This window comes from Phycodurus eques, chromosome 7, assembly GCF_024500275.1.
Source record: "Phycodurus eques isolate BA_2022a chromosome 7, UOR_Pequ_1.1, whole genome shotgun sequence".
NCBI lineage: Eukaryota > Metazoa > Chordata > Actinopteri > Syngnathiformes > Syngnathidae > Phycodurus > Phycodurus eques.
The window spans coordinates 25,711,147-25,732,224 of record NC_084531.1 but is presented as its reverse complement, the minus strand read 5'-3'; the positions used below and the strand labels follow the sequence as shown (position 1 = coordinate 25,732,224).

General features: G+C 42.2%; 1 protein-coding gene across 4 annotated transcripts in view; it reads right to left on the bottom strand.

Annotated features, from left to right (window-relative positions):
* igsf11 (immunoglobulin superfamily member 11) overlaps nucleotides 1-21,078 on the bottom strand; it is a 94,851-nt gene that overhangs the window by 53,479 nt on the left and 20,294 nt on the right. For 2 of the 4 annotated variants that reach the window (XM_061681905.1, XM_061681907.1), the window contains exon 2: nucleotides 8,322-8,351. The exons of the other annotated variants lie outside the window; for them this stretch is intronic. In XM_061681905.1, the coding sequence (XP_061537889.1) occupies nucleotides 8,322-8,351 (30 nt within the window). The remainder of the gene's footprint in view (nucleotides 1-8,321; nucleotides 8,352-21,078) is intronic. 4 annotated transcript variants of the gene reach the window in all.

Sequence of the window (21,078 nt, the reverse complement as noted above, 5' to 3'; positions counted from 1 at the left end):
AAGGAAACTATCTTTCTGAAAGTTTCATAAAGATATCATATCGTGACAGTGCACCTCAGAAAGCTCAACAAAGGAAAGTTAATGCATAAAAATTACGCTAAAAAAAAGACGATGTGATTTACAGAACTGGTTTTCCCAATTTTCGCCATATTTGACATACATTAATATGCTGTGCATTTTTGCCTATAAACGTCACATACAGAATATAAAAACATTTTTGTTGATTTTTATGACTCCTAAATTAGATTTGTGAAGGATGAAGCTGATACCCGATGATGCCGACAAGATCTTTAAAACAAAGTTGGCAGTCATTTAATAAAGACTGTTGGCTTTAATTTATAGATAGGTGCTAGGTATAGAAACACCTAGGTTACTTCCTCTTGTTAATATAAACAACAAACCAGCAGACTGTAGCTCGAATCATCAGTTGGAACTACAACATTGAATAACTTGCCAACTCGTAGTGGGCAAACCTGTTGAGTCATTGAGCAGATGTCTGAAGTGTATGCATGCTGTATGAGCGACTCAACAGCAAGGCACACAAACAGATTGTCTCTTGAGCATGCTCATATGTCAGGAATACAACAGCTACATAATGTTGCTCTTTTCTTCCATTACCCAGTGAACATACTGACTGTGGATGGAAAGTGGATAAGCACAAATTAGGGTCAAAAATGTCTTTTTTGGTACATTGGTGCGGGGAGAAAGCTCACACTACAGCAGCTACTGTTGATGAAAAAGGTTTGGTTGTTTGTTTCACGTTCCCAAAACATTTATCTGACGTAGCTGTCGATAAGCTATTAAAACATAACGGAACAGTATACTGGAGAGTTGACAACAATGGGTTACAAAAACATTTTCTTTTTGTACAACCCCAATTCTAAGGAAGTTGGGACGTTGTGTTAAACATAAATAAAAACAGAATACAATGATTTGCAAATCATGTTCAACCTATATTTAATTGAAGACACTACAAAGACAAGCTATTTAATGTTCAAACTGATAAACCTTATTGTTTTTAGCAAATAATCCTTACCTTAGAATTTTATGGCTGCAACACGTTCCCAAAAAGCTGGGACAGGGTCATGTTTACCACTGTGTTATATCACCTTTTCTTTTAACAACATTTAATAAACGTTTGGGAACTGAGGACACTAATTGTTGAAGCTGTGTAGGTTGAATTCTTTCCCAGTCCTGCTTGATGTACACCTTCAGCTTTTCAACAGTCCGGGGTCTCCCTTGTCGTATTTTACGCTTCATAATTCAAAAAGTTGACCTGATTTTGCAAAAACAATGTGATATTTGGATTCATCACATCAAAATTGTTCTAAACCAGCTTAAACAAAAAAATCTAATTTGTTGTTGACCAGTGTAATTTAAGAAAGATTTTCCACAATCCCGCATCAATGAATCACAATAACCAACCCTATGTGTTTGACGGTTAACATTACTTTTTTGACAAATGCACAGCATGGTCATCAATATACAGTATACTGTGATGGCTTATCTTTGGGAGTACCTATTTTGTTCATCTGGCCCTACAAAAGTTAAAAATATACATTGGAGCTATGTGCTAGTTAAATTCAACTTTGTCATTACACGTCAGAAGTACAAGGTACTGACAATCTTCGGATGGGATTGACTGTCAATGGTAGAACACATTGACAGTGTGGTAGAACACAAGATACACAAGGTAGATTCAATGGTCTCATAAGGAGACCATGATGTATGACATCTGACTGAACCTAGAAAAACATGTTTTTATAATTGGTATACAAATATAGTGACAGATCGGGGCTCCGTCTTGGCTTTCATGCGTCCGCCATCAGAATCTACATTTGGCCCAGTTCCTGTATGTGGCAACAATATAGCAACTTCACGCAGTAATGAATCAAATTAAGTGGAATGTCAACTCTGCTAACCGAACTCTCCTTCTCCTCTCAGCATGAAAGGAATGACTTCATGGCTTCAATTTTTCTCTCCCTGCCCGTGCACACACATTTTTTTTTGCATTTAATGGAAAAATGAAAAAATACACTGTATGCAGGCACACATGTAAAAAATAGAAGGGGGGGAAATAATAATTGGGAAAAGTTGAGGGTTTTTTCATGTGTAAATTGGTGTTCCATTTTGTTTGATGGAAGCAAAATGGAAGCGGTAGATCATTTTCAATATGCACTGTTCCTACTTGCCATACAAATTCTAAGCATAAAGCTAAAACTAATACTAATCTCTCTCTTCAACTCCCAAAAGGCATAAAATCAATGAGCATAATTGAATTATCAAGAAGATATTTGATGGAAAATACAGTTGCTGTCTCTCTTCTTTGTTCAATGTCAGACAATGACATTTATTGTATTATTTATTGGTTATAAGTTATGTGTGACTACATCAAAGTAAAGCAATGAACAATCAGTTACGATACTTTCTAAATGTTTGATTTAACTGTAACTGCAGTGATGATTTCCAACAGAATAGACTTTACAAGTGTCATACTTTTGGATCGTGTCATAGCGCTGCAATTGAGCGCTATGAACACTTAGCAGACAAATGGACAGGTGGGGGGAAAAAAAGGATATTTCACCATGGATTGTGGTAATCCATCTCTTTGTAGCGATTCAAAAATAAACCAATTATATCTCCCGATTGAGATTCTTTATTTAGTACTAAAAGACAATCAACATTTTTTGCAGCTATCGACAAGTCTGCGAAACCATCGTGATATCCCGTTCCATTTACAAAACCAGGTCGTTGAATTTTGTTCTGCGATGAGAGCGAGGGGGTCTATTTCCATCACCAGTCGCAAACCGAAAAGGTGTATCCAATGTCTTGGGGGCAATGGGAGAAGATGAATAAGGGAAGCGGCATAAGACCCACTCTATATATAGCAGGTAATCTGTCATTTCATTTTTGTCATCTCCCTTCCCCTCGTTTTTGCTCTGAGGGATGAGGGATTGATGTTGAGATCAGAGGAAGTAAGGAGGGGGATCTTGAAGGCATGGTGAGAGGAGAATAGTGTGTGTGTGTGTGTGTGTGAGAGAGAGAGAGAGAGGGAGAGAGAGAGAGAGAGAGAGAGAGAGGAAGCATGTGCAACTGCTGTTTCTTGAGGCCCGGTTCAGCTGGCCAAAATCCAGGTGGAATAGTTTTGGTTCCCACGTCTCAAAGAACAAGGTAGGTGGTAAAAGAAGAGAACTAAATGATCCAACACTCCCAACACAGAAGATTTCAACTCAATCCCTTCATACATAGCTAAAAAATAAATAAATAAATAAATTCTCAACAACATCATCAATTGTGCCTCAAGTGACACATTTCTTAAGGGGACATTGTTTTGAACATCCTCAGGGATCAGCTTGATACAAATACCAGTGCTCTTTTTCATTCACACAGGAAAACCTTCAGTGGGAAAGGTCGAGGCTTCCTGTGGAAATGCTTTTGATAAAGTTCTCGTGGTCCGCTCAAAGCAGAGATGAAGAAGTGACTGGATCAAGAGACGGCCGAATGAGACAGGGTGTCGAGTGGGTTGGATGAGAGAAAGGAAAAAAATATTCAACTCCTTTACAAGTCCGAGCAACCGCTGCAAGTGGACCTTCAATCTCTCTGTCCAAAAAGCCAAGCCTGCAGGCACGCACTAATGTATACACAGGGGTGAGCAGGATCATTAGAATAACTCAACCATTCACAGCTGGTAGACAGTTAGCTAGCGCGCTCCATCTCGAAACACTTTCTCTGAATAATTCACAGTGGTGTAAATAAAATATATACAGTGGCCTTCACCTAAAAAAAAATAAAAAAAAAATTAGAAACAAGATAGATGCCACACTGAGTAATGAGTTCTTCTTGAGTGAGCAGAGCAGTTTATGCGGCACGCAAGCAGATGCATATAACATCAAAAAGGACCTCACCTCAAAAGTCAATTATTCACCACCATGATATTGAAGGCTTTGGTGGTGGTGGTGCTCGCTTTAAAATGGAATATTTTTCTGAGGTATCTGCCATTAATAAGGATCCTCTGAACCACCAAGAAAATCTCAACAGCAGTGATTGGACTGATGTCCCAAAGTAGTACACAGATAAACTACATGAGACGAGGAACAACAGATGCCTGGATCATTTCTAAAATAAATAGCTATGTGATCAATGAGGGTGCAAGCTGTGTCTTTGTTAAAACCAGCACCTTTCGCATATAAACTATCCGAAAGAAAATATTAGGACAACTGCCATATCACAGATTTCTACAAAATTATCAACTGTGTGCATGGGAGTTTTTTGTCCATATATCCAGAAATTAAGGGTTAATTCATTGCAATGGCAATCACTGCTGGTGATTTGGCAATGTATCATTTTAAACAGAATTCAGCAAAAGATTATGCTGCGCAAACAAACAGAGAATTAATCAAACATTTGCGCTTGTCCAGAATTAGAGAGGGTCGTAGGCAATTTTGGGTGAGAGGCGGGGTACACTCTGGACTGGTCAACAGTCAATTGCAGTGTAACAGTAAATATTGCACAAATCATAAAGGGGATACATATTACAGAAATTGACTTTTTCATTGCACACTAATTGACTTTTAATTTGGCATATTAGTGATGAAGTGCTTCCTCCACCAGTGAAAATCTTATGGCCGTTTGTTTTTTTATGCACACACTATCCAGTACTAGACTTCGCCTTGTCGATAGTCCCTAGAGCCGCTTCTGGTCGTCATGGAAGCAAGACTGCCTTAGCTATGGAGGGAGGCGGAGTGAGCAGTGGCTCATTTGCATGAGACAGGACTGCCCCCTCAGAACAAGCGCATTGGGGATCTAATATAAAAAGGTGCAAAATTTCGCTATAGTGGGCCTTTCTAGCTTTGAAAGTAGGTGCGTCAACAAATTGGGGAAGCAGTGTGTGCGTGTGTGTGTGTCATACTATTGAGTTTTCAGCAGGATGCTATTCTCAAACGCAACACACGAATGTTGAGGGTAATATGGGGCGAAATGGGTGGGGCTGACACTAATGACAAACAAACTGGAAGCAAAACAGGCACACACATGCACAAGAGAATACTGTCCATCTATTGAGCCATTTTCTATACTGCTTGTCCTCATTAGGGTCGCACGTAAACCAGAGCTCAGCTGACTTTGGACGAGAGGCAGGGTACACCACGGACTGGTTGCCAGTCAATTGCAGGCCACATAGAGACAAACAACCATTCACACATGGACAATTTAGCAAGTTAATCAAGGATTTGTTTTTGGGATTCTATGTTCAGGTATTTGCGGAAAGACTCGCCTATTCACCATTTTCTGTAACGCATCCAAAAACAATTTTTTTTGGGGTGGCAAAATATTGTCTACAGTATGTATGATTGTACTCTACATCTTAACTGAGACAACAAACGCTGCTGTAAACGCGGCAAAAAAACAAACCCATCAAACTAGCTGTCCACTCAACCAATCTTCCAGAATACGGAAGGTTGTTGTGTAGACTGAAATTACACACACACACACACGCGCGCGCGCGCGCTCACGCGCTCACGCGCTCACTGGCTTTGCTCCAAGCCCCCGACTCGCTCATCCAATAAAAAATCTCTCAGCAGCAGGTTATATTTGTTATGGACAGTCAGCGGGACGGGACGGGACAGGTAAGATGGCGGAGCCCACGTCTGCTGTGGCTGCTTTGGCTCACGATAGTTTTGCCAAACTAGGACTAAACAGGGCATCGAAACCAGTGGAATCCTCTACCGCAGCTCAGCGGAACATCGCTAAACCTTTCTACGACCACTAGTTTGTGTTGCCACTGCGCAAATCCAGCAGTATCGGTTATGAGGTGTAATCATTACATCTGGAAGCAGTGTAATGATGCCCCCACCCAAGCCCCCCCCTCCCCCCCTTCGCACAGCACTGCAGCAATCTTACACTAAAAGTTGGATTTCATTGGCAGTTCGCTCATTTCAATCTCAACTCAATCTATTTTCACAAGCGTCTATTTTTGATTCCTTTCTTTTGTATTGTCCTCATGAAAAAGAAGAACAATCTCACGATGATTGCGCCTTCTCATCCCCTTCCTGCGCCACCCATCTATTGTCCTCAGCTCATACAGTACATGAACTCCCATTAAAGGGGTGTTAATAGACTCTTTAGCGGCAAGATCCTCTTCATCATCCATCGACTGCGGACTACATTTTTAAGCTGAGTAGCCTGAGCTGTCTATTCAGCAATTCAATTATGAACATTTTCAATAGTAAAGCAGATTATGCCTCATATTACATCATTGACAGACATTACATCGTTACGCTCAAAATCTTTAATCTCTGAAAACCACTGCAGCAGCCATGGACTGAAGAAGCTGCAAAGTAATGACATCGCAGCAAAGTGGGACTCTTGAGGCAAATGGCAAAAGGTACCTATTAACGGCAATTCAGACCAGCAGAGACCTGCAGTTTAAGCAGAAATTGAACAGCTGGCAATCATGGGAAGATATGAGTCACAGGACAGGGAAACGAAGGCTGCAGTTCTGTGCACGTTGCCTGGTTTTGTTATTTCATTAGCATATCAGCCAAAACATGACAATCTCTGGGTATTATCAGTATCTGTATGAAGTCTCCTGCTTTATCAAATACCCAATAAACACAGGCACCACCGTGTTTCGTCAGTCTGTTTCTGGCTGACTTCTTTTCACACTCACTTATCCATTCGTTCATTGTTAATCCAGTTGTGTGCCAAACACGGCTGACGTCATGGAGATGATGACGTCATTGCTGTCTGTATTTTGGTCATCATTATATAGTCGCACAGTGGATGTCCCGTATTTCATGTACTCTGTTGTATGTGATAGTTGGCGTGTCATTTGATATACACCTAACATTTGCCTTGCTAAATTCTAGCTAAATGTCTTTTTTTTCATAGCTTTTTATGTTTTACACATGCTCACAGACTCAGATTTGATAATAAATGTACAACAGCAATCATACTATTTATGTAATATACTCTATATTAGGCGGTACGGTGGACGACTGGTTAGAGCGTCTGACGCACAGTTCTGAGGACAGGGGTTCAATCCCTGGCCCCGCCTGTGTGGAGTTTGCATGTTCTCCCCGTGCCTGCGTGGGTTTTCTCCGGGCACTCTGGTTTCCTCCCACATCCCCAAAACATGCATGGTAGGTTAATTGAAAACTCTAAATTGCCCGTCGGTGTGAATGTTAGTGCGAACGGGTGTTTGTTTGTATGTGCCCTGCGATTGGCTGGCAACCAGTTCAGGGTGTACCCCGCCTCCTGCCCGATGATAGCTGGGATAGGCTCCAGCACGCCCGCGACCCCAGTGAGGAGAAGCGGCTCAGAAAATGGATGGATGGATACTCTATATTATATTTTTACAGATTTTTGGAGGTTGGTCAGAGCATTGTGGTCCACATTTCTGAGTTTTATGTTTAATGTTCTATTGCACTACTGTTGCAGGGAATACATTTAAATTACACAGTGCATTTTATTTGCATGAGTTGTTCTGTCCTGTGAAAATCCTATATATATATATATATATATATATATATATATATATATATATATATATATAAAACATACAAGCACGTTGCTTACTTGACCCAATAATACTTTTCAATATAGTTTTTTGGGAAGGACATTACAAATTCACAAAATGCAAGAAGAACTGTGTGACGGTAAAGTTCCGTTCAGCAGGATCCCGATGGTGCAACTCACTCCTGATAAGTATTTTTTCTGGGAATAATGTGGAGCCTACACGCTTACTAATGTGTACGAAAGGATTTTCCCAGTGGATAAAGTTTGTGTCGTTTGTGTTTGAAACAAAGATTAGGATTTGACATGCTGCGGAAAATGTTTGCGTGGAGGATGCATAAAAGGGATGTGCAGAGAAGCAAAGTGTGTAGTGACACCCGGAATGTAAACAACAAGGGTTTTATAAATGGAGAGGAGTAGAAGAGAAGGAAGGACAAGAAAGATGTCAGATTGAGATTGAGTTGTATAAAGTGGAGGGCCATAGTATATCAAGAGAAAAGTATGCATCCCAAAAGAGGAACTGGATGAGAAAATAAACAGTACATGATAGAAGGAGTTACAGAGCACGTACTAAATGTAGTAAAAAGGGACAGCAGATGGTCGGGATTATTCTGGACTAAAATACTACGGAGGAAAGGCCGCAGACATAAAAACCAGTAGCTTCAATCTGCCACAAAATGAGCTGCAGGTTCAGTATTACCATAATGACGAAATGCAAAAGCAGAAAACTAAACAATGGAACACTGTGGTGTTCTATCAAACTGTGTGTGTGTGTGTGTGTGTGTGTCTGCGTGCGGTGTGTGTTTTACCTTTTCCAGTGAGCATGTCAAACCTTGAACCTGTAAAATGAGAGGATAAAATATAGTGTGAGATGAATTAATTTAGTATTTATTACTACTGTCATTATTATGGGTGAAGTAGTGTATTAGTATTTTGATCATTTTAATTACGGAAGGGAAACAAAATTGGAACAACCTCTCAGCATGCAATACGGGGTGCAGACCAGTGAGTGAATACTGTATGTGCATATAAATTAACATGAGCCAACGGCACAGTTGAATGTTGCAGAAAATTAAAGAGCTATCAACAACGTGAGCTGCTGCCCCGCAGAACTCATGCATACTTGGATACTGTCAGCATCCTTTACCATTGCACTTCCGTAGTTGCCTGTTGAGTCATGTCACCACTATTTTATTTTATTTTGGGTTGTGTTGCTTTTAATTGTTCATTATTCAGGCCCGAGTGCCGTTGTTTGAGTTGTGCTCAGGAATGTTTATAGAATCAGACCGTTTCTGGCAATAAAAAGCAAGTACACTGAATACGCGGAAAATAATCACATTTTAGGATGAGGGTTTAACATTAAGATTAAAGTCATCGTTAGTAACCAGCATGTATGTACATTACCATTCATTCGATGTCAACCTTTCTACCAGGTTAACTTAGATGCATTATTAAGTAATGTATTATGCTAATGTTTAGAATGACTTTCCATGAGCGAGTCAGAGTAATGTCCTCTCAAGTGATGGAAACAATTGCGTGTGTGTATAAGATATCGACAAGTTATCTGTCCTGACAAAGGACAGTTAATCCAATCCTTCGCTGGCAATCAGCAGAGAGTAATTACTGCGCATGAATGCCTATCCAGCAATTGTACTATTGTAGGTATAAATCGAATTTCCCTGGCCAGTTTATATTTCGACCATCAGTATACTCTGGCTGCAATTCACCACAACTTTTTGTATACAAAACAGATGCTTTCACCCTCAAGCAAGTCCCTAAATAAAAATAACTCTCTCTCTCGCTCTTTTTTTTAATGAAATCAGATAGTAGCTGGATGTACAACCATTGATTTGTGCCCGTCAGGTTGTCAATATCATCATTAATGCAGCTGTCTTTAAAATTGGCAGCAAGCAACATTTGGATACACCAATGTGTCTGACAGCAGTGTACATAGACCAGATATCGGAGGTTATTGGAAAATTATATTACTTAATATGCAGTTCCTGGTATGCTTATATTAAATACATTGTTGTAGTCAGGGTCACATTTATATTTGGAGGTCTTACTTTAAAAAATTGGAAACTGCACAACGCTTGTACGCATCACTCAAAACAACACGCTAACAACCAACAACAACTGAGAAAGTGGGTGTCTTGTATTTACTTTTCTGTATGTGGATGCTGGCCGCAATAAAGATACATTTTATTCAAAAGCGTGTGTGTTTCTAGCCGTCTATACAGGTATTTCAGTTAGCCCTGGGAAAGCAAGGCATTGCTCGGGCATTAAAATGGATAATGGGGCAGAATCATGCCTATTCTTCATACAGGGATAATTAACCAGTACTCATTTAACTATTCATCAATCCAGTTTCTATATTGCATATCCTCATTAGGGTCACCAGTGAGCTGGAGCCAATCCCAAGAGCCAGGGTACAGCCTGGGCTGGTCACCTGCCAATCGCTTGGCACGTATGTCCAATTTATGAACTTTAACCAAACTTGCATAAAAGGGCTGTAACTAACGGTTATTTATATAATTGATTTTAATCGATTAATCTGTCTATTTTTCCCCCCGATGAATCGATGAATCAGATTTTTTAAAAATTGTTCTGTGCCATGGTGGAAAATCAGCTCAAATGTTGATCATTGTTTTCCAAAGTAAAATCAGATGTTTGCAAAAGTCTTATTTTGAATCAACACAAAGATAATCAGGCGGCACGGTGGCCGACTGGTTAGAGCGTCAGCCTCACAGTTCTGAGGACCCGGGTTCAATCCCCGGCCCCGCCTGTGTGGAGTTTGCATCTTCTCCCTGTGCCTGCGTGGGTTTTCTCCGGGCACTCTGGTTTCCTCCCACATCCCAAAAACATGCATTAATTGGAGACTCTAAATTGCCCGTAGGTGTGACTGTGAGTGCGAATGGTTGTTTGTTTGTATGTGCCCTGCGATTGGCTGGCAACCAGTTCGGGTGTACCCCGCCTCCTGCCCGATGACAGCTGGGATAGGCTCCAGCACGCCCGCGACCCTAGTGAGGAGAAGCAGCTCAGAAAATGGATGGATGGATGGACAAAGATAATCAGTCTTTTTTCATGGACGACTGCAGAAATCTGCTAATATTTACTCGGAGTGTCCTGTTGCTATCCGGTCCGATGTCAGTAAAAAAACAAGAAACGGATCGGACTGGATCTAAAATCTCAGATTCTACCACTCTTATACCAGCTACCCATTCCCACTCCGCTCCAGCATTTTCATCCAGCAGCGCCCGGATGGCATTGAGACCCCAAGAGCCCACGTGGTCACAACAACAGGTTGCTAAAGTGCTAACATAGTAGCAAGGAGTAAGAGTGAATGATGCTTGCTTAAAGTCGTTTATTGATACTCCAGTTGAAGTACACTGTAAAACCAAACAGACATAACAAAAGAATTACACCTATTGAATATTTCTCTTTGTTTTTGTTCACAAAACTCGCTAGCTCAAAGCTAGCGAATAAAAAATACTACTGACGAGCTAACGAAAATTAACATTGAATTCGCAGCACATCTCCATCCATTTCCACCACTTATCCTGCTTAGGGTCACGGGACACTGAAGCCTATCCCAGCTGAGTTCGGGCGAAAGGCCGACTACACCCTGAACTGGTCGCCAGTCAGTCGCAGGGCACATATAGACACGGACAACCATTCGCACTCACATTCACACCGTCACTGAGTGGGAACTGAACCCACGCTGCCTGCACGAAAGTCAGGTGAGTGTACCACTACACCATCAGTGACTATCAGCACAGCTCTTTCAAAATAATGAATATTGGTACATAAATGCTGTATAAACACAAACAGGCAATATAAAACAAAGGGCGGCAGGATATGCCTCCATATCAACGAAAAATGGTGTACGGACCTCACGGTGCTCAGCACACACTGCAGCCCGCATTTGGAGTCGCTATTCTTAAACTGTAAACCATTCTACTCGCCACGTGAGTTTGCATCGTTCATACTGGTTGGAGTCTATATTACGCCTCAAGCTAACACGAAGGCCGCATTGCTAACGCTCGCCGAACAAGTCAACGAAATTGAAAAAAAAACACCCGGACTCACCCCTCATTATTCTCGGGGACTTTAACAAAGCTAAACTCAACCACGAACTCCCTGAATACAAGCAGCACATCGACCGTCCTACCAGGGAAAATAATACTTTAGACCACTGCTACACTACGGTAAAAAACGCATACCGTGCTATACCTCGTGCAGCCCTGGGCTCGTCTGATCACTGCTTCATTCACTTAATACCGACGTACAGGCAAGAACTTAAATGTGCGAAGCCTACAGTGAAAACAGTCAAAAAGTGGCCCAATGAAGCCAAGATGGAACTTCAAAGTTCAAAGTGCACAGACTGGAGTGTCTTTGAAAATTCAGCTGGCAGCCTGGATGAATATACGGACACTGTCACATCCTATATCAGTTTCTGTGAAGAGGTTTGTGTACCAACAAAATCATGTCGCACATTCAACAACAACAAGCCGTGGTTCACTGCTAAACTTAAGCAGCTTCGCCAAGCTAAGGAGGACGCATATCAGAGCGGGGACAGGGCCCTGTATAATCGAGCTATAAACCAGCTGACTAAAGAAATTAATATTGCAAAGAGGATCTATGCAGCAAAGTTGGAAAAACAGTTTAGCGCAAACGACTCTAAATCAGTCTGGCATGCATTCCAATCGCTGACTAATTACAAGCGACGATCCCCCCAAGGTGAGAACAATAGCACACTAGCCAACGACTTGAATACCTTCTACTGCAGATTTGAAAAGGACAGTTTCACTCCACACACCCACCCGGCCGCACCCGCGACCACAACCACACCTCTGACTTCTGCGTTAACCATCCATGAACAGGATGTGAGACGCATCTTCAAACAACAGAAGATTAACAAAGCGGCAGGCCCGGACCATGTGTCCCCATCCTGCCTCAGAGTCTGCGCGGACCAGCTCGCTCCAGTCTTCACTCAGATCTTCAACAGATCTTTGGAAATGTGCGAAGTTCCATCCTGTTTCAAACGCTCCACCATCATTCCAGTCCCCAAGAAACCTGCAATCTTGGGTCTGAATGACTACAGGCCTGTCGCTTTGACATCTGTGGTCATGAAGTCCTTTGAACGTCTCGTGCTGGACCACCTCAAGAGTGTCACAGGTCCCCTGCTGGACCCCCTGCAGTTTGCCTACCAAGCGAACAGGTCTGCGGATGATGCAGTCAACATGGGACTGCACTTCATCCTAGAACACCTCGACAGTGCAGGGACCTACGCGAGGATCCTGTTCGTGGACTTCAGCTCAGCGTTCAACACCATCATCCCTGAACTCCTTTCAACCAAGCTTCTCCAGCTCAGCGTCTCACCTGCCAACTGCCAGTGGATTTACAGCTTTCTGACGGGCAGGACACAGCAGGTCAGGCTGGGGGAGGCCACCTCATCCACACGCAGCATCAGCACTGGGGCGCCCCAAGGTTGTGTCCTCTCTCCGCTGCTCTTCTCTCTCTACACGAACGACTGCACCTCAGCGAACGCGACTGTCAAACTCCTGAAGTTTGCAGATGACACCACTGTCATCAGCCTCATCAAGGACGGTGACGAGTCTGCATATCGACAGGAAGCGGAGCGGCTGGAGCTGTGGTGCGGCCGACACAACCTGGAGCTGAACACGCTCAAGACCGTAGAGATGATCGTGGACTTCAGGAGGCATCCTTTGCCACAGCTGCCCCTCACGTTGTCCAGCTGCCTTGTGTCAACCGTCGAGACCTTCAAGTTCCTGGGAATTACAATCTCTCAGGACCTGAAGTGGGCGACCAACATCAACTCCGTCCTCAAAAAGGCCCAGCAGAGGATATACTTCCTGCGGCTTCTGAGAAAGCACGGCCTGCCACCGGAGCTGCTTAGACAGTTCTGCACAGCAGTCATCGAATCAGTCCTGTGTTCTTCCATCACAGTCTGGTTTGGTGCTGCTACAAAAAAGGACAAACTCCGACTGCAACGGACAATCAAAACTGCTGAAAGGAATGTCAGTACCCTCCTACCCACCATTGAGGACTTCCACGCTGCCAGAACTAAGACAAGGGCGTGCAAAATCCTCTCTGACCCTCCGCGCCCCGGTCACCAGCTCTTCCAGCTCCTTCCCTCAGGTAGGCGCTACCGATCAATGCAAACTAAAACTAGTAGACATTCCAACAGCTTCTTCCCTCTTGCGATCTACTTCTTAAACACCTAACCTATAATTCCATTACAACAAGCTGGCAATTTTTTGACTTGAGTTCGTTGTAACATTTCTGTGGGGCCAATTATGTATTACTCGTGCACTCACTGTAGTTGTCTCACCATGCTGTAGTATTTGCATATACTGGCCACTCATGCCAGAGTAGCATCTGCTCCATTTGCACACTGATTGAGGAGTATCTGTAACATTTGCACAACCATCATTGTTCCAGATGATCGCAATACTCGTCACTTTAAACCGCATACACTCCTTGAAGTCTCAGCGCCCTTTGCACAATGGTCATTGCACCAGACTATTGCAATATTAGTCATTCGAACTGCTCTAAGTGCTAGAGGACTCTGCATCTTTTTGCACAATTGTTTTTTTGTCAATGTCTTTATGTCTCCAAAGTGTTCTGTAAATTGTCTGTTGTTGTACTAGAGCGGCTCCAACTACCGGAGACAAATTCCTTGTGTGTTTTGGACATACTTGGCAAATAAAGATGATTCTGATTCTGATAACAATACTCAATGGCATGTATTCTTCAAATTCAGCAAAAAACAAGTTATAATCACAATATTTGATCGTGACTTCTACTTTCTTGGTTACTTGCATGTGTGTATCTCATTGGGTAAACCACACTGCCCCTCAGAGGTCAAGACGTGCACAGCAGTTACTTTAAGTAACCAATAAATGGGTTCATTTTTCTCATACCTGCTGCTGCTGATTATTGTTCTCTGTTTGAGAAATAGCATTTGATCAAGCCTTTTCTAAGTGGATCGGACCGATATTGGTATCGACCAAAACTTAAGGCTGCAATGTCGGTATCAGATTGGAAGTGAAAAAGTTGGATCGGGACGTCCCTAATATTTGCTGTTGAGTAGCGGAAATTCTGAATATTTATGTGATTTTAAGTTAAACAATGTCTCTAAACAATGACTCCATTGTCCAAATAGTTATCAATTAATTTGATAATCGATTAGTTGTCGATTTATTGATGAATGGTTGCATCTCTACATGCATGGCTTTAGAATGTGGGAGGAAGCCGGCGAAAGGAGAGAACAGGTAAACTCCACAGAGGAAGGCCAACACCAAGACTCACACCCCAAACCTCAGAACTGTGAGGCACACATACAAGCCACTCAGCTACAGTGCTGCGCTTGTTTAACTCACTGTAGTCATTTGCAATAGACATTATCAGACACAAGTGATGGCTCATTGAACATTGGTTTAAATGTCAATTCAATGGATTCCCTTCACAAATCACAGGTCACGGAGAAGCCGCAGCAGAGTAATCATCCTCCATATTTTCTAGCTGAGTGGTGAAGGGGCAGAGGGGTGCGGCAGACGCTTTGCATGGCTGATCCTGCTGTTCATGCTGCCATCACTGGCCGACTCCTCACACTACCTGCTACGAACGACCCGAGTGTTCTACAGTAAGAAACAGAGAGGAGCGATCGTTTCTCCAGTGGTTAAGCATTGATGCCCGACCTGACCTCAATTTAAAAAGGTCTGCCAGCTGGCAGCTGGAGCAAAGGCTCATGGGAGAGGAACGGAAGGAAAACAGGGCATGCGCCACATTTAAAAACGTTGCCAATTTAAAACGTAATGAGTTAATATAGTGCTCTTCAAAAATGTTTACAGCACAAATGAAGAAAAAAAATGTAAACTGTGGCAAACATAAGTGAGCAGGAGAAATTAGCGGGAACAAGGGTGAAATCAACAATGGCGGTGATGGTTCATTACTGTACATCTGTCCTCACATCGGAATGCCCACATCCCTTTTCAAATGATGACTGGTCCTGAAGTTCATTGAGTAAGTGTCAACCAGGTACAAAAAAAACTCAAATAAACATTTATTCGTGTAGTGAGCAACGTGCTATTTCTTTTCCTTTGGGGGTGCCATTCATATGCTTTCTGTTTCTGTAAAACAGGCTGGTTACGTGAAAAGTCAACCCCAATATCCAGGTTGGGTATAATCTAGCCTCAGAAGCACTTTACAGAAAATTTGGACCCATTAACCGCACTCAAATTGGTTGCAACTGCCAAGCTCCTGGCATTCCCTCATGTCAGTTTCCATGGCGACCAAGACAGCAAATAAATGTAGCTACACCTACTCCTATAAAGCCCCACACCTTTTCATCCCCCAAAACAACACCCACCCCACCACCAACCACCAGGTGGAAAAATATGGTGAAAGCCATGCATCATTATTTGACGTCGCAAACAACCTTGCAATTCTCCAAGCTGTGTTTTGACCTTTCTTTCTGCCACATATCAGTTGTTCTTTGTCTGTCATGTTTGTGCTCACTTCCCTACATCTGCCTCTGTGCATACCAACCAAATACCTGCAAAGTACCAGGCATTAATCCACTGTAAGAGAACAGATATAAATGGAAACATGTAATTATTCAAAGAAGAAAAATCCAGAAAAACCAAATAAGGACTAAAAATACATCTTATACATTATATTATATTTGAGAACAACAAACAGACAGCTAAAGCAATCCAAAAGCTACAAACACATTATATGTCCCTCCCCAGCAATGTTATTAAATAACTGGTGAGCCAGTAACCGCATATTCCCCTTAGGAAACAAGCGGGTGACTGTTGGATTTACATTTAAAACTAAATCAAGAATAATAAATAAAATCACATATTAACGGTAGACTAAATTGAATTTAACTTAAGGGGTAACATTCCGTATATACAGTACCTTTAAAAAAAGAAAAATAGGTTTACAAAGTGACACGAGTTTGATTTCTTGCTTTCAATTGGCACAACAAGATATGCATCATGGAAGTATAAAGAGCAAGAACGCATGGAATTGGTACTCTTCAACTCAGAATCAGACCTCGTCCTAATCTGGATGAAAATACGATACGTATCGGCAATCTATCAATGCAAGTGTATCATAAACTGACAGATTGGATACACGAGCGTGACGGCGTCAAAATAAAAAACATCTTCATATCCCCTTCTCCCCAACCAACACAGGTAAGCACAAAATACAACATGAGCAGTAAGTATTGAGCTCTAAATAAGGAAAATCATTGCCAATGGCAGCCAATGGATTATTGTGGAGGGACATATTGGATATGTGTCACTTGAAATGTACTGGTTGATAGACAGATAATTGACAGATAAAATAATTGTGCACTTGGACCTGCAGTATAAATCTAGCCTTGTGTGGACTAATAATGCTGAAGCGGACCAACGTGCACTCGGCTTCCTTTGGAAGCGGACAGAGTCCACTTCTCTGTATGCTTTCATAGCCTTCTTCTTATCTTAATTGGTTGATGGGTTTGTAAACCTGGTTCTGTTAATTGTCCCACTGCAATGGGCTAATAGAAGTCTGGACTTTATTGCCGGCTATATCGACAGAAGACCCATCCATCCATTTTCTGAGCCGCTTCTCCTCACTAGGGTCCCGGCTATCATCGGGCAGGAGGGGGGGTACACCCTGAACTGGTTGCCAGCCAATCGCAGGGCACAAACAACCATTCACACTCACAGTCACACCTACGGGCAATTTTAGAGTCTCCAATGAATGCATGTTTTTGGGATGTGGGAGGAAACCGGAGTGCCCGGAGAAAACACACGCCGGCACGGGGAGAACATGCAAACTCCACACAGGCGGGGCCGGGGATTGAACCCCGGTCCTCAGAACTGTGAGGTTGACACTCTAACCAGTCATCCACCGTGCCGCCCCACAGAAGACAAACATACACAAAGGAGGAGCAGCTCTCAGACCCATTGACAGCAGCATCAACTCTGTTACCTATAACATTGCTAAGTATGTGGCCAACAACTTAAAATGAGAGCGCTGAACTCCTTTAAGGGAACAACTCAAGTCATTGGTACAGATATGTTGATGACACAGTTAAAAATCAAAAGCCAAGAAGTGCAAGTCTTCACCGAGCACATTAACTCAGTGGACAGTAACATCAAGTTCACACATGAGGATGACAAAGACAATTAAGTTGCCTTTTTTGGGCTATGATGTCCACAAAGGAGACGACAGGGGCCTCCATGTTGGAGTTTACAGAAAACCCCCACACATTGACCAATACTTAGTTTTTGATTCACACCACCCTCTGGAACACAAACTGGGCGTTATCAGTACCCTACAACACAGAGCTGATAACATTCTGACCAGTCCACAGGCCAAACAGAAAGAGCACAGACACGTGAGGGAGGGTTACCCCAGCTGGTCATTTGTGAAAAGCGCATCCAATTCCAGAAGGGCAAGGAGCAAGATGGATGAGACAGAAAAGAGTGACAGATGCAACAATATTGTCATTCCGTATCTATCGGGTATGTCTGAGAAACTCGGAAGGATTTTCCATCAACACAACATTCCGGTACACTTCAAACCCAGTAACACCCTGAGACAAAGGCTGGTACACCCCAAAGACCGGACACCACATCCGCAGAAACACAATCTGGTGTATGCAGTCAAGTGCAGTGAGGAATGCAGAGATAGATACATTGGGGAAACCAAGCAACCACTGAGCAGACGCATGGCACAACACAGACGGGCAAACATCTCCGGTCAAGACTCAACTGTCTACCTGCGCCTCCAAGAGAAACAGCACTCTTTTGAGGACAAAAATGTCTTGTCTATTTTGGACAGGGAAGACATATGGTTTGAAAGAGGGGTGAGAGAGGCCATATAGACAAAGGTGGAAAAACCATCACTTAACGGAGAAGGGGGCTTACGACACCTACCTCCCACTTACTGTACAATGCCGTCCTTTCATCCATTCCAAAGAAACTCAATAATTCTGCCTCCAACAAACAGCATGGCCTCCTTGACCGTTATGTAACTCCCCGACCACTTTAAAATTGAATGGAATATCAATGAGGGAGTTTCCACCCAACGACAGACAATGGCCTCCTGGCCAGACGACTTAATGGCTGTCCCCCTTTTTCGCATTCCAAAAGAATGATTCCATACGTTGTGCGAGACATGCCTCTAAATTGGAGCATAAACGGCTGAGTCTCTCACACAAACACTGGCTCGTGCGTCAGAATATCAGCCTTGTTGTATGAACCGATAAGGCCTGCTCGGATGAGAGGCGAAACGTCTTCTAAAACAAACAGAACAGTCGAGTTGCAAACGATTCAATGCCCTGAGAATGAAATGACATGCATGAATTAGAATATTCACAGGCAACTAATAGACAGAATTTTCCTTTGTTGATCACTTAGTACATAATTCTACGGACATTCAGTATAACCGAGTGCACTTAAACTGTTTTTTTTTTTAGTTTATGATACAGTTTGGTTTAGTTTCTTTCTGCCTCACAGCTCACAGCGCTGCCTGTGTTTTGTTTTGCTTCAAAAGACAAACGGCTCAGTGGAAGTAGAAGAAATGCCGCTTCAAGGATAACAAATGTTCTTCCCAGAGGCAAAGCTACACTTTTCAACAAAAGGACAATCACTGGGTAGTGAGCTTGCAAAGTTAGAGATGGAACATGCCAAAGGATTACACTCCCTCAGGAGGCGGACTGTTTCTTAAAACAAATTGCACTGCAATGTTATAAGCACATTGTTGGCATGCGTTCACACATGGTTTCATGACCCACGGTGGTCACACCTGATTCTCAAACTCTCTTGAGTCTTAATCAAGTTGTTTGTTTCGTAGAGGCTTCATTAGAAGTTTGTGTGATTGTTTAGGCGTGAATGGCTCTGAGTGAGACTGTGTGCCGACTCAGGTGGATGTAACATCCAAACACACACACACTCACGCACACACACACGTGCACATAACGTGTCCTTGAGAATTACCAAAACAAATAAAGAACGCAAACACAAGCCCCTCATTACTTTATTACAGTGATCATTTTTCATCATTCGCTCTTCCTGTCATTGGAACGACAACTTATTACCAGGCAGGCTACAGTAGTGACTTTAGTGTTAAAATGTGTTTTCTTTAATGGAGAATGATTTCTTTGTTTTACATTACAGCTTGCAATCCTCATGGGTCCTAGCCTAGTTTACAGCACAAAGACTTTTAATCTTTGATGATCAGACCTTTTAATATTGCTCATATAACATTAACCTCCACCTAAATAAACAAATGTACTGCTCAGGAGCAAAACCCTGAATATAAATGTCAAGGGGATACTATTGAATATGTGATCATTCAAAGTTTATTTTTGTAAATGAGATTCTTAATATTTTTTGAATATTCTAGGAAGGTGGTCAGTGTTTTACAATCTTATTTAAAAGGCGTCTTAAGATGCTTAATGTTTTAATATTGGAAGTTTTTGTTGAAACCGTGGCAATTATGTGTTTAAACGTCTTACTAACAAATTAATGAGCCATTACACAATGCTAATGAATGTCATATCTAAATCAAATGGTAAATAATTATATAAAAGGCAGGCATACATTATCGCAACTGAGAATTGTCTCCTGAGGTCAATTAACCTCGTGTGTGACTGACCCTGATGTCCAGTAAGCCAAAATAATGAAATCACACGAGCACACACAAACACACTTATCTGCAGCGAGGATAATCCGCACATGGCCACAAAAAAGGCTAACATAATGAAGCAAAATCCAACAAACATAATTCGACACAACATTCACAAGCACACCGTCAATGATTCTCCCTTTATTAGTGCACAAACTCAGACATGGCATGTGCATTAACAAGCAGACTGCTGCCCTTTTAATCACAAGTCATGCTTTAATTGGAATCAGTGTGAAGGAACTAAGAGCTGTTTGAGTGGCTCAGTCTGGCACGATGAGAGGCAACCGCAACACTGACTGGTGGATAAACGTGCTTTTATCATGTGGTCATTTTACATTTTAAAGCTAGACAAGGCAGAAGCTAATGACGCATCTTTTAAGATGCATACTTCAAATATGTTTTTGTAATTTTTGTATTCATGTGGTGCTTATTTTGATGTTATGCTACTGTATACGATGACAGGATTTAGGAAAAATTAATGGTAAATTCACAGGCCCCAACGACAAGTACACCTGCACTGTAGATTACTCATTTGTAATATTTGGTTACCAGTGGTACCAATGAGTGTAATTATTTTTTTATATTATTATACATCCATTATCTATACCGCTTATCGTCAGTAGGCTCGCTGCGGTGCTGGAGCCGATCCCAGCTGATTCCGGGCGAGAGAGGTGGGGTAAACCCTGAACTGGTATTATTCATGTATTCCTCTCTTTTGTCTGTTCTATTAGCTCTGTTTAGAAAATTTATTAAGAAATGGATGAGGACCAAACAACAAGCCCAGGTTCTTCACTGAGACCCAGACTAAAAAGATGCACCCCCGGTTTGACTGGATTTCTTCTTATCAAC